Source organism: Bactrocera oleae, chromosome 2 (assembly GCF_042242935.1).
Source record: "Bactrocera oleae isolate idBacOlea1 chromosome 2, idBacOlea1, whole genome shotgun sequence".
NCBI lineage: Eukaryota > Metazoa > Arthropoda > Insecta > Diptera > Tephritidae > Bactrocera > Bactrocera oleae.
Window position 1 is genome coordinate 5,794,148 of NC_091536.1, and position 13,732 is coordinate 5,807,879.

The 13,732-nt window shown below is 32.3% G+C and overlaps 4 protein-coding genes across 7 annotated transcripts in view; 2 read left to right on the top strand and 2 right to left on the bottom strand.

The window, feature by feature from the left end:
• Positions 1 to 3,482, bottom strand: part of Hph (HIF prolyl hydroxylase) — a 32,753-nt gene extending 29,271 nt beyond the window's left edge. Inside the window, exons 1-2 of one of the 2 annotated variants that reach the window (XM_036373391.2) lie at positions 3,191 to 3,482; positions 1,618 to 3,106 (exon numbers count right to left, since the gene is read on the bottom strand). In XM_036373391.2, coding sequence (XP_036229284.2) covers positions 1,618 to 2,363 — 746 coding nt within the window. In that variant the 5' untranslated portion in view covers positions 2,364 to 3,106; positions 3,191 to 3,482. Of the gene's footprint in view, positions 1 to 1,617; positions 3,107 to 3,171 lie in introns of both variants that reach the window. The other variant, XM_014235927.3, reaches the window with a different exon arrangement.
• A 315-nt stretch (positions 3,483 to 3,797) lies between these two features.
• Positions 3,798 to 4,895, top strand: Enoph (enolase-phosphatase E1). Its single transcript, XM_036373417.2, has 4 exons — positions 3,798 to 3,987; positions 4,052 to 4,326; positions 4,399 to 4,655; positions 4,713 to 4,895. Exons 1-4 carry the CDS (start codon positions 3,916 to 3,918, stop codon positions 4,850 to 4,852), a joined length of 744 nt encoding a protein of 247 aa, XP_036229310.1. The 5' UTR covers positions 3,798 to 3,915; the 3' UTR covers positions 4,853 to 4,895.
• A 22-nt stretch (positions 4,896 to 4,917) lies between these two features.
• LOC106618234 (uncharacterized) lies at positions 4,918 to 7,680 on the bottom strand. Of its 2 annotated transcripts, XM_036373381.2 has the most exons (8): positions 7,233 to 7,677; positions 7,040 to 7,168; positions 6,616 to 6,970; positions 6,370 to 6,540; positions 6,039 to 6,308; positions 5,795 to 5,984; positions 5,558 to 5,736; positions 4,918 to 5,485 (listed from the first exon to the last, which is right to left on the bottom strand). In XM_036373381.2, the coding sequence occupies exons 2-8, from the start codon at positions 7,155 to 7,157 to the stop codon at positions 5,002 to 5,004; spliced, it is 1,767 nt and encodes a 588-aa protein (XP_036229274.2). In that variant the 5' UTR covers positions 7,158 to 7,168; positions 7,233 to 7,677; the 3' UTR covers positions 4,918 to 5,001. The 2 variants fall into 2 exon arrangements, with proteins under 2 accessions (XP_036229274.2, XP_014091362.2); XM_014235887.3 differs by having other exon boundaries at positions 7,040 to 7,680.
• A 412-nt stretch (positions 7,681 to 8,092) lies between these two features.
• The window catches only part of CtsF (Cathepsin F), a 31,844-nt gene continuing 26,204 nt past the window's right edge, over positions 8,093 to 13,732 (top strand). Inside the window, exon 1 of one of the 2 annotated variants that reach the window (XM_014235911.3) lies at positions 8,093 to 8,431. In XM_014235911.3, coding sequence (XP_014091386.2) covers positions 8,339 to 8,431 — 93 coding nt within the window. In that variant the 5' untranslated portion in view covers positions 8,093 to 8,338. The remainder of the gene's footprint in view (positions 8,432 to 13,732) is intronic. The other variant, XM_014235912.3, reaches the window with a different exon arrangement.

Below are 13,732 nucleotides of genomic sequence, written 5' to 3' on the forward strand. Positions count from 1 at the left end.
AATCAAGAAATTTTCTTGCGCATATACTTACAAATGTACATAGTTGCTGAGCGTCTCAATAAAAGAACACATACAGAGTTAAGTCTATCCGAAACAGACACAGTAGCCGGCAAGTCGAGCTCTTAATGACCAGCTCAGCAAAACGTAAGTGTGTGCATATGTAGAAGCATACGGTAATTGTGCTTTAAACAGTTTATACTAGAAATTATGTATTTAAAGTGATTAGCAGTGACGTCTAAAGCAATTTCACGTGAAATTCGGAAGAGGTGGCAGCCAATAAAGTAATAATATAGATAATATATGTATGTATGTATATTTATTTTGACTGACTTATTTTGTGCAGTTGAAAACACTGAATAAGTTATAAGTTCACGTTTGCCTTGGAAAACTGTTAAAATAAATAGAGACAGAGATTAAAACGATAGCGACAAAAGCTGATGACATACATTCCTCACGTACTCGCTTATCTCAAAAATAAAACGTCTAGCAATAAACACGAAATGAGTGTATGGAATTCTTGCAAATATAAACAAATCAAATCGAATAGAAAAAAAATAAATTAATTAAAATATGATGTATGCAGGGATGTGTGCAGATTGACTGCTTACAGTATCAAATTTTTGTAATTGAGGCACTAAATGCAACTTCGCAAAACTAAAAGTATCTATAAATATCTAAACTAACACATTGGTCATGTAAGGTGCGTCAACAATCCTTCAAATATCAATAGTCAAACCTACATAAAAGACGGTACGATTATGTATTAAGAAAGATAGCACATAACATTTTCAATAAAGTTTCGACAATTTTTGATAAATAACTTAATTTTAGTAAATAGAACACATTTTTATTAGAACTATAGGTTTATGTATGTATGGAAATATAACTGAAATAAATTTATCTATAATACTATTTAGGCCACGCATATACAATTCAATAATAAGGTACAGTAAACAGTTTATGTAGCTGAGGATAGGTGCATATGTACTTATGTACAATGGTATATCAGAAGCTTATAATGCCAAGATAGGACAAATTCATTTAGAAATAATAAAACGCGTATTAGTCTTATTTCGGCAATAGCGGTGGACGCATCAAGAACTCTTAAAGGTAGCTACATTTAATTAAACGCGCTATTTTGAAAATCCATTGTCGTTATCGGGAAAAATTATATTTATTCGCTCATCTGCGGTTGTAAATAGTTAACTAATAAGTAATTAGCATCTAAAAAGGATTATTGTTTTTGCCTAGTTTTCAAGCTTTCAACCCGATTGGTGAGTCATATGCACCTTCACTAGTTTTTCAATCGGACAATATGATATACAAAATTAGCAGCAATTAAATGGCGATAAAGATGAAGAAGAAAGAATTTACTGATAAAGCCGTAAAGTAACGTTGGGTGAGTTAATTATAAACATTAAATAATAATTTCCGTTATTATTATGGTGGCATATTGTCCGAAAACTGAACATAGACAAAACGCTTATTTATTTATTTAGTAATCGTATACACCTTGCTAATTTTAAAGTTTTCAAAACATAGGTATACCAATCACTTTTAAGACTATTAGAATTACACTAAAATTTTTATATGATAGTTTAAAAAAACTTTACTCACTTTGCATTTCCAAAAGCGTTTTCGTCCACGCCACCACCACTTCCAACTTGACAGCTGATACTTTTCTCATAATGATGATGCGTATTATGGTTGGTAAGATTAGCTGTATATGGTGTATGCGATGACGAGATTTGTTGACAATGCAACTGTTGTTGCATTAGCTGCTGTTGTTGTTGATGGTATTGCGGCGATAGCAAACGTTGATCTACATGGTGATATTGCGGTTGCATGCATAATGACGTATTGTTTTGCATAATACCAGCACCGGTCACTGTACCACCAGTATCTAATATTTGGTTGGGATTTGTTTCGTTAGCCAAACCATTTGACTGATTGTATGCAACGCCATTGTCATTGCTGCCCATCATCACAGCCATGGGTGGCACTGCAGTTAGTATACTCGGATCAACTTCAGCACTTTCGTTACCGCCAAGTAGTCCAAAACCTATAATAGCCATATCATTTGTGGGTGTTGTCCAGCGATGGTGACCAGCATCGACACCGTTGCTTGTTGTGGCCATTGGTGGCGCAATTGTATTGCTAAGTGTGGTAGCAGCAACAGCCTGTTGCAGATGTTGCATGCGATTTTCATTCCTTTGTTTGGCTAACATGCGGCAAGACTGTTTATGCATGGGCCAGTCCATATGCTGATGTGCCGTGGAACAGTAAAAAATCGACTTACATTTGGCGCAACGCAACAATTGCTGCGTTGTACCGCAAATGGCACACTGTGGAAATTTTTCCATTTTTTAATAATTGAGCTTTAACAATGTCAACTTTCGATTTTATGTTGAGGTGATCGTTTAAAATAAACTTTTCAACTTGACATTCATATATACACTTGTTAAAACCTGAAATACTATTCTTCTTTGACCTCCAAAGAGTGTATGCCTTCAATTTAACCTTGACAGGGACCTTACTTTCAGTAGTGGATATGTCTTTTGATTTACACTTTGCACTATTTCTTCTTTATCTCGCACCTCGATTGCAGCTGCTCTTTCCCTTTGTCATAGCATTTGTATAAAAACGTGTTGAACTATTTTAAGTGGTTTTGCAGCTGTTTTGCCGCATTTATCGTATTTGTATTACACTTTTCCAAGTTTTTTTTGTCTTAAGACAAGTCTGTTTGGCAAAATATTTATTTACATTAGCTTGAATATATGCCTATTGATTACAGCATATAGAGCGATGTGAGGGTTAAATCAGAGCTCATAGTATACACCCGCTCCTACGAGTCGGTGACAGAACAATTTTCACTTTAACCCCCTAACTCGTGTGTTAGCTGATAACGCTTCCGTTGATGCTATGATTAGTGGATTACTCTTGCACTCTCAAATATTTATAAAATTTTGTGGTTAAATCACGTAGACACAATCGCCTATCAAACGCTCTAAATAGCTTTTGAGCTACTTCTCTTTGTTGACTTTGTCTCTGTTGCAAAAGTGTCATTTGTTGTATTTATATTTCCATCCATTGCGATTCGACAAAACTATTATTACCATGAAGAAAAAATTAAGTAAATTTATAAATTTGCTGCTTCTTCGAGTATACTACCAAATTGATATGTTATTACTGGTCTTGAAAAGAATTTATATTTATTTCTTCAAGGTTCGCTCTTCTTCCTGCTTTTGAATTTAATGCAGTTCTATTTTAGGAATTTTACGAGACGCGCAAGCTAATCTAGGGTTTTTCTGTAATTGCCGAATTTCATATCACACTATAGCATATAGAATATCACAAATATCGTCAATAAATAAAAATTGTTTTGCTAAATATGCAATTAACGGCTTTAGATACACTTTCACAAAATTTTCGTGCAAATTTGACATGCTGAATTACGAAGATACAAAAACGTCAAATTGGTGAAAATCGTTGACATTGTTTAAAGCGTAAAGCGATAAATGCAAGTAGAAAGCAAATTGAAAATAAATGAAACAGGCCAATAACAAAAATTAAGTATTGCCGTATGTTAAAAACTGCAAGGATGCTTACGAAATACTCAAAAGGGACAGGTATCAAAATGAACTAGTAAACTGAATTAAAATCTAAACACAGGTATGGGTTAATATTAATCATCCCAAAACTCAATAATTGCAATTTATTTGCTAATTATTACCTTAACGCGCTGTTAAGCATTTATATATGTAATTGTAATGTGGCATTTTACTCTTGTTCTGGCAGCACTTATGTTATCAGTAGATTTCCAGTGAGAATTGGAGATATGCTTTCAGCTGTTCCTTTATCACTCCAGGTATTGTTGTAAAATAATTAATCTCGGTTAGGATAAACTAAATTGGTATGCCTGAATTCACAGTGAAATTAATACTCAGCGATATTGAGGGAACCACGACATCCATTAGTTTTGTAAAGGTGCAGTCATAGACAATATTTATTGCAATGATAATTTTTTGAATGCGTTTATTGCTTATTACAGGATGTGCTCTTTCCCTATGCAAAAGCACACTCCAAGGCATTTCTAGAAGAGACTTGGAATAATGCCGAGACACAAAGTATTGTACAGGATCTACGCAACCTACCACAATACAAGGAGTACTTGAGACCGGTTGATGAACAACCTTCCGCATCGCCCGGGAATGTAGCCAGTTTTGTTAATTTTCTTATAGAAAAAGATCTTAAATTAGGGCCATTAAAAACTCTTCAAGGATTGGTTTGGGCGAAAGGTTATGCAAACGGTAACATTAAAGGACAGTAAGTAGACTTGTTTTTGTTATTACAATATTAAGCATTATTTAACTTTCTGTTTTTCTCGGTTATCACAAGCATTTATGCTGATGTGCTTCCAGCATTTAAGAGATGGCATGAGGCTGGTCTACGCGTCGCTATCTACTCTAGTGGTAGTGTAAAGGCACAACAACTACTCTTTGGTCAAACAGTGATGGGAAATCTACTACCCTATATTAGCGGCCATTATGACACAGCCGTTGGTCATAAGCAACAAAAAGAGTCGTATGTAAATATAGCCAAAGATTTGGATTTACCAGTGGAAGACATACTGTTCCTAACTGATATAGTAAAAGGTAAAAATATAATGTGTATGCGTTTGTCTGTTGTATTAACATATTTCTTATTTTCAGAGGCTGAAGCAGCTCACGATGCTGGAATGCAGGTTGCTTTACTAAACCGACCAGGCAATGCGCCTTTAACTGACGACGATAAAACTGCATTTACTTTTGTTGATAATTTTGATAATTTAAAGATAAATTTAAAAAAGTAATAATAGAGGCTACATAAATAAAAAATTATCTTAAGGCAGCAAATCTCTTTTACACATACAGTAAATACAATACATAGTACATACATTTTTTATTAAACATTTACACTGTATTGTAAATATACATAGGAATGAATTTTTGATTAGAATATTTACAAGAATGCTCTATCCAGACTAGAGAGTTCATCACCACTGTCATTTATAACTTCAGGCTGCTCAACACGTTGCTTTTCATCAGGCTGTTCAGTATTTCTTCTCACTGGGGTTTGTGAAGAGCTGCGCCTGCGTGCTTTTGAACTGCCACCATATGTTTTATGCAGGAAATTTAATTTACTACTTCGTTGACTGGACTGACTATCCATACCATCATGGGTGCATAATCTTCGGCTGTCAGCGCTTTTGCTACGCGATTTACGTTGTTTTGATTGACACCAGTGTCTTTCTCCTTCGCGTTGACATGTATGCGTTAGTTTCCCAATATGAGGACCCCAAAATGTTGCGCCTTCCAAAAGTAGTGGTGCTGATTTGACCCTTTGACGCATCAATTCCATGTTTAGTTCGTAATCACGTTGTTGCAATGCCTGTTCGGCTTTACGGGTGGCCAAACGCATAGAGAGGATCTCCTTATGACTTTCACTGAAATATAACAAGCAAATGATATAGATGGTAATACTTTGCACTACTTAAACTTAGGGTTAAGTTACTAACTTGAGAGATAGTGACCTCCATGCCGGCGTTTTTCTCACTTCCCAATCAAATTGTGGTGTGTCGTCATAATAAGTACAATTATTTTTCAGCTCTTTCAGTTTCTTTTTTGAGACCTCAACCCTTAACGTAGCTGCAAGATTCGGCCGCGCTACCGGATGTATGGGTGACGGTGTGACGTGCTATAATTAAGGTTGCTACAGCAACAACCATATCAAAGTTTAAATTTTAAAAAGTCACCTTTCTAATTTCTTTTTTCGTATCCAAGTTGAATATTGAAAATGGAACTTGAAAGTCTTTTTGTTGTTTTTTATCCTTGCCTTTCTTTTTTCGTCCACTTGTACTTGAGCGACCAGAAGTTTTAGTAGAATTACTTTTCTCACTTGGCGACTCGACAACAATTTTCGGTGGAAAATTTTTTGGTGAAATACTACGGAGAAGCTATAAAATAGTATTTTGCCTGTATATTTAATTATGTACTTACATGCTTGTCTTTGGTGAAAAATAACTACTGAATTTTAAAGGGGTTCGATTTATAAGAATTTGCGGGCCTGATTGTTTATTCAACAAATTTTTGTCATCGGTATTTTCATTATGCTTGCAATCTGCTACTCTGTTTATGTCATCGAAGGAGAAAGACTTTTTTAAAAAACTTCTTAAACTCTTAGTACTCGCTTTGGAGCAGGGACGTGCTTTTTCAGTAGTTTGCTTAAAAATATTACGAAAATTAGCAAGATCCGGTGTTACTGGGGGCCTGCAGGAATATCATAGTTTTAGTATAAACATATTTATGTCAATTGTTCCCAGTTTATTACTTATCTGTGCATTTAGTATAGTTCCCTATATTTACAAGTGGTTCAGTTTTAGAATTCTTCAACTTGCAATCGGTCAAGGTAGCACTTTTATGACGACTTTTGAGTTCTGCTTCGAAATCTTCCAAAGTTTTTTGAAATGCCTTTATTTCGTCATCAAACTTCTCTTTATAGCTGAAATAGATTCATTTAATCAGATAAATATACTTTTCGTATGCATTTATGAACTTTTAGAAATTAAATACTTACCTCTTTACAGCAATATTCTTTGCAAAATCTATTTTGGTGGTAGTACCAAAAGGAGTTCCCAACTTGCATCTTGCATCAACTTTGCAACTTGATCGTGTTAATTCTTCTTTTAATTTACACTTTCCTGTTTTTCTTTTGCCACAAGCACTGCCTGTTGTAGGTATATGCTTGCCCAATTTGCTTGCCCTCATACGCTTTCTATTAGCGCAGTGAGAAGATAGAGAAGATGTCGATGTACTCTCCTCCACTATACACGTTTGTGCTGATTTGGTTCGCAACTCACAGCAAGTGGACCGCAAGGTGTCCAATGTGGAGTAAAATTCTTCGTTCGGTAAATGGTTGATGTCATTGTAATCTAATTATGGAAAACAATTAAATAAATAAATCAGTAAATATTTTGGAATTGAAGACTCAAATGTTTTACTTGGTATACTATCGTAAAGTTTCGCCAAGGAACGTATGCCACTGTTAACCAATGCAGAGTCCACATGTTCCAACTCGGCAGTCTTTGCTGTTTTTGCTGTGCCACATAATGGTGTCATTGTCAGTCGGCCTAAATACATCTTTGGACGATTATAAATTGGCGCTGGACAATTATTACACGGATCAATTGGTACCTTTAAGCAAGAATGTAAATAGGATCTACTAATCCGCGTAGTCATATTGTTAATCACTTATATAGTTCTAATTTTTTTGCATTTAATTAAACTTTATTTATTTATCGAATTAAGTATGCACTTTGTTTTTAAATTGTGTCAGGTACTACTCTATTAAATTTTCGTTTATTTTGTTGATTTATCAATAATTTCAGTTTATTGGTGTATAAGCTTTTTGGTAACCAACGTAACCAAGGTTAATTTGCATTCAGCCATTGTCCGACTATTTATCGTTTATTTGTAACAAGCAATCTTTTATTAGTATAACCACAAAATTTACGAAGAAATGTTGTTTATGCGTAATATATATATATATAGGTATATGCACACGCATTGGCGGTACTTATATTTCAACTTATAATTCTCCCACGTCACCATGTCTAATTATTTAACAATTGCCATAAAGGAGGAATTTCCCTACTCGTGAATTTACATTATCCTTAGAAACTCCTATTAAAAAAAGTCTAATTCTTTTCTAAAAAGGAATTACATAGCGGAAATTAATTCGAACGCTTCCGGTTATTTAACAATATGATTTATTTCAATGTGTTTATTCTGACATCTCAAATAATGCTAGATTAGTTTTGTGGTATTTTCTTAGTACTGTAATAAAAATACACTGTCAAAACAGCAAAAAATTTTAAATTATGATTTAAAGTGTTAATAATTTGTCGAATTCGGTTTTTTTTGTTTTGTTTCCAATATTACAATAATTTTAGATATCAATTACTTTAAGTCGTCTCTATACAACCCTGCAATAATTTTCGACAGCAGCTGCAACTCTGCATATAACTACGCTTTCACTGAACATTCGCCACTGTTTTCATTTCAGTCTTCTTGTGAATTTTCAGGTGTTTAGTTTATTGTGGTAAAAATTTGCTCCAAGTGTCAGGTGTTAAGATTATTCTGTGAATCCAAAAATTTGAGACGCATTAGTTGCCAAACGTGTATTTCTGCAAAGCAAAAATTATTAAAGACTTATAATAATTTACTATTGTAATAGTGATAAAACAGAGTTGTGATTATATTGGCTACATATAGTGCAGATAGAAATTAAACAAAGCAAAATGCGTCTCGCCGTCGGTGTAACAGTCGCAATTGTTGCGCTGTCACTCCTCTCGGTGCTTGTTGCTGGACAGGAGGCCGGTGCAGCTGATGAAGTACGTAAAATAAATATAAATATTGCTTTTGCTAGTGCTAATTTACAATAGTCACTGCGACACAACGTTAACGCTTATATGGATTGCTTGTTGGAAATTTCACTTTAACATTTACATTCTACATATATATAATAAATTATATAGCGTTAAAAAAGCGTTGAACTAGTACTTTAAAGAATAGTAATAATTATATTTGTTATTGTTATTTACAAACTTTAGATGATTAATACACAGCGCCCGCTTATATGCATACATACCTACTTATAAAGGTGGTACTTGAAATATCTGCGAACTACTTATTTACTAAATTAAGTTCAATCACTTTCACATGCTGAAAAGTAACCAGCCAGTAAAATGTTTGCTATCGTTTTTTCATTATTTTATTGATTCTCTAAAACTTTTTTAAAATTAAGTTCAGGTAGCATCTGGTAGGCATCCTCTTCAATTTTAGTTTAATTTGCCTGCAATTAAATTCCTGGTATTAATCATATAAAATAGTCTCTTGGAAGGATCACTAATTTTAACCAGTAAAGTTTAGCTAATGAAAACAAATTACTTTGTGTGTATAGCATACGCTTTAAGATTGACTTCCGGATTAAAAAGCTTAAGATCTTCTATATTGTTTACCCATATTGTCATACATTTGCATTTAAATAAATTTCTAACTTTAAAACTAGCAACCGGGAGCAACATACAATTAAAACCAATTGCGTATCAGGCTTCGTTATCAAAAAATGTAAATATAATTGAGTTCAAAAGAACTTGATATGTATAAAATAAGTTGCAAGTCTAAACTACAGTCAAACATGCTTAAAAACAAATTAAATAATGTGATTTTACTTTGTTTTTATTCTCTCCCGGATCTAATAGATTGAATTATGTACATACATATATACACACAATATTTATATTTATTAGTTTTATTTTTGCATTTACAATTAACTCCGGCAGCTTAAAGAAAAAAAGCATAATGTCAGTTATTTTGTTTGCAAAAAATTATATCTTCACAATTGGAATTTTTGTAGCGTTTAACTGGGTTCCAATGTATTCTTTGCGTTAAGCGTACATGCATTAAAACTTTGTAAATGTGAAGATTTTTCTTTGTTATAAATTTAAAATAGCAAACTGTCGTTAAGACTGTCAACTACGACGGCATTTTAGTTATTTGTGTCATTTGTTATCACAATCGTATTGTCGTAAACGTTGATTTATTTGCTGTATCAATTTGTATTTATTTATACGTACTATATAGTATACAGCAGCAGTTGTTTGTTTCTTTAAATATATATACATATGTATAGAAAAACTAAAGCAAATACAACTAAATTGAATGCAAATTGTACACATAAAAATATTAAAAGAAATTTCTGGAAAATATTTTATAACTCTGCCGAGTATTTCCGAAAATAATAACCGAGAAATACTAATAAAAAATAGTAGCATTTATTATCAATTTATAAGGTATTTATATACAAGGTATACAAATTTAAATTATATTATATATTTTGCATTATTTTCCTTTTGAATTACAGTCACATATTTGCATATAAAAATTTGTAACCAAAACGTTAAATAAACACAAATTTGATTGCATTTGCATGCAAACAAAGTAAATATTGTATGCTAATAACATTTTCTGAAAGTAAATATTAAAATTGAGTGCCAAAGATATATTTAAATTTTTATAACTTTCATAAAAGTAGACATTTAATAAAAACAGATTTGTTGACCCCAAGAAGAAAAATGTGAATTTTCGGTCAAAATTGTTTTCCATTGTTGTAAAATTCATTTTGTTTACATTTAAGTCAAATATGTATGTACCATATGTAAAAAGCATACTCGGTACATTGTGGACAAATTTTTGCAATCGTGCATATAAATAAATACTGACTACATACTATTATATGTATGTATGTATATACTGTGTGGTTGGCTGAAAAGCCAGTGGTTTAAGTTCTATTTTGGGCAAAAAGTTTTTGGCTTATTGATTTGCTTGCAAAATTTAACCGCAAATATTGGTTTCTACTTATTTAATCTCATACAGGTTCATAATAAAAGTGAGCCATAGTTGAAATGTCTAGCATACTTTTTAATTTTTTGCTCGTTGAACTAGAATAAAGGAAAATTTGCAGTAAAAAAAAATATAAAATAAACTTGTGTGCAAATTTGATACGTATGTGTATGATATAAGTTCGCATAGTGAAAATGACAATTTTACTTCATAAACTTTGTTGTATAATTTTTTAGTATGCTGTTGATGTGTCATTGATTGTAAATTAATCGACTTTCATACGAACGGTAACTTTAATCCTTACCAGACTTAAATATTGATTAAAAGATTATCTAAATTAAAAACAGGTAATACACACCTCTGCAAGGTCTAAATCGCTAAATATAAATATACATTCATATGTACATGCATAAACACTAAATGTGGATACAATATTAAATTAATATCAATATATTATATGTGATTATCACCTTTTTATAGTTATGCAACTCAGGCTACAAAAGTTTGTATTAAAGAATTAATATTCGAAAGAAAACAGCTGCTAGTTCATTGAGCAATACGAGCTCTGACTAACAACTGCGGAAAACCACTTGCTAAAAGCGGTGCTAACCTTACTACTATTCGCATCTGTTTGATGGCAGTTGACTAATGAGTTTGCAGTGTCACTATATACCGCAAATTGAATCTCATTTGCATTTATACATTTTTTTTAAATGCTTACAGTAACAATTAAAAAGATGATTTAAAAGAGGAAAAAGGAAATAAATTGTTTGAAAAATAATTGCAATCGTTTAAAATTATTCATAATTATTGTTAAATGTAAATAATGTTGTTGTTGTTTTGACTGTAAGCGGAACACTCTTTTAAGCCTGAGCAAGTTATTCAAATGGTTCTAAATTCTTCAGCTGGTTTATTACCTATTGCCCACAATTTATAGCATTCTATTAGAACCAGTCCCCGACCAGCTTTACTACTACTACTACGATTACTTTCATTTTTACTTTCACTTCATATACAATTTTAAATCTTTAGTTTTAATTTAAACCTTACTTATGTTCTCAAATTGACCATATACTTCGTACACTAATCGTTTCTTTCTTTTTAATGAAAATATATTGATTTTGAAGTCATCGGCGAATTTCCGTGTTCAAAGCTGGCATAAGAAAAAGCTTCAGTATGTTCTTCTCAGCTCGATAACACCTCTCTTTCAAGTTGAATGTAATGTCTTTTTATGTTAAATGTAGTATGAAGAACATAGCTTAGACATAAGGCTAGGAAAGCGGAATAGACAAAGCCGGAATTTGCAGTGTGTTCACATACCATTAACTGCGAAGAGAAGAAACGCTGAAAGTTGCAAGTGTCTGGACTTTTCCAAATGAAGATCTGGAACGATACAGCTTGGCAAGGTTCAGGCAGGTTATCAGACTCCAGAGATAAACTAAGACAGCTAGCGGGAAGCTACTGCTGCCTCTGCGAACTCGTGACGGATTTACCGGAGCATGTACTTCTTAAATACCAAGAAAATGGAAGAAGAAAGAGCCCAGTCATCTGTTTTTGAAGTAGTTAGAGTATTAGCATCACACTAAGCACCTCCTCGCATACTTCTTAAACCTATCTATCCTTTCCCTGTGAAAAACTGTCTTTGAAGATCCTTGTTTCTTAAATTTACTGTTAGATGACAACCTCTACTTCTTGTCTAACTCATAAAAATCTAGTTGCTGGTTGATTTTCAGTGGATGAGCGAAGCCCTCGAGGTTTAGGTTAAATGGTGTGGGATCCTGTGAAACGAAGGTTTTTCTTTGGCTTTTATAACTTTACGTTGTGAGTGTCACTTTCTACGTATACGTCGTTCCCTTTCGATCAAAGTGAATTTGTCATATTTTTTTTAATTTTCTCAGCGTTGATATAAATGTTTAGGTATATATTTTAGAGCAAGCCTACGTAAAACGTAAGTTTTTGATTTACTTTTATTTATTTTATTTTTAGGTCATTGTTCTTTTTTTTCCCTACTTCCTTACAGAATAATCTTTTTTTGGTAGCCTAAAGCAAAATAATTAAAAAATTATAAAAAAAAGATTACTGATATTTGTTAAAATACTTTTTTGTTTTTATTTAATTTTTATATATTATTTACTTAATTTTTTGTATTTTATTTACTTAATTTTTTTGTATTTTTCATTACTTTAATGTTTTTTATATTTTTTTTAATGTAATGCTTAATTTTTTTTATTTAATTTTTTATATTTTTATTTAATTTTGTATCGTTTTTTTTTTAAATTTAAATTTAATTTCAAAATTTTTTTAGTTTTTTTAATACTAGTTTATTTTATAGTTTTTAAAAATTATTCCGTGTAGCAATCATTGCCAATTTGAATACACATATCATATCTACTATATAGGTATGTAGCATGGCTAGTCGTCAATCGTCGCAAAACGCTTATCACATGAAACAAGTCAGCGATTAAGGTCAAATGTGCGCAATGGTACATTAACCCATGCTAAAAACAAGTAGACAATGCAGCATATTGGCTTTTAATTGCATACGAGTAGACATTTGCACATTTTTACATGCATAGCTAGTACCATATGTGAAACTCGTTATAACTCATTGTGAAACGCAAAAAATATAAATACTTAAAGAAGTACATAATTCCTTGCAATAAAACCTTGTAAACAACAAAATAAAACATTAAATTATCGGAAGCCAATATTGGCAAACGGCGCCGGTGATTTTTTTTTATAAACAAAGGGTACAAAACCAAATAAAATGCATATTTATACCTTTGTATTTATAAATGTATGTCCACATGCCCACATACATACATATGTGTTAATGTACATATACATATGTATGTGCCTATATTTATTGGTGTGTAAATCGCAAATCGAATTGATGCAACTGACAATTGCGCCGCAGGCTTTTCTATTCGGAAACTGCCAGCCAGCGACTTAAAGAAAAGTCTTACAACAAAGTTGTACATATATTTATACTATATAAGTCAGTATATGTTAAAGCGCATAAGCAGCTATCACAGTAGCGGCAAATTTGTGGTGCTATGCAAAACTACGAGCGCAACTTGATTAATTCGAGAATTTCCGAAAAAAAATTACACAATTTACACAGTCTACTTATAGCTTTATAAATTTTGTTTGCAGTTTTTTTTTACCCTCATGGGCTTTGTTGAATATTAGTCTTTACTTCAATAAATATTTTATTCGGCCCAAATAGCTCTACAACAAGCTGCTTCTGTCAATTTATAAACAAGACATACTGGAATAAGATTTCTTTT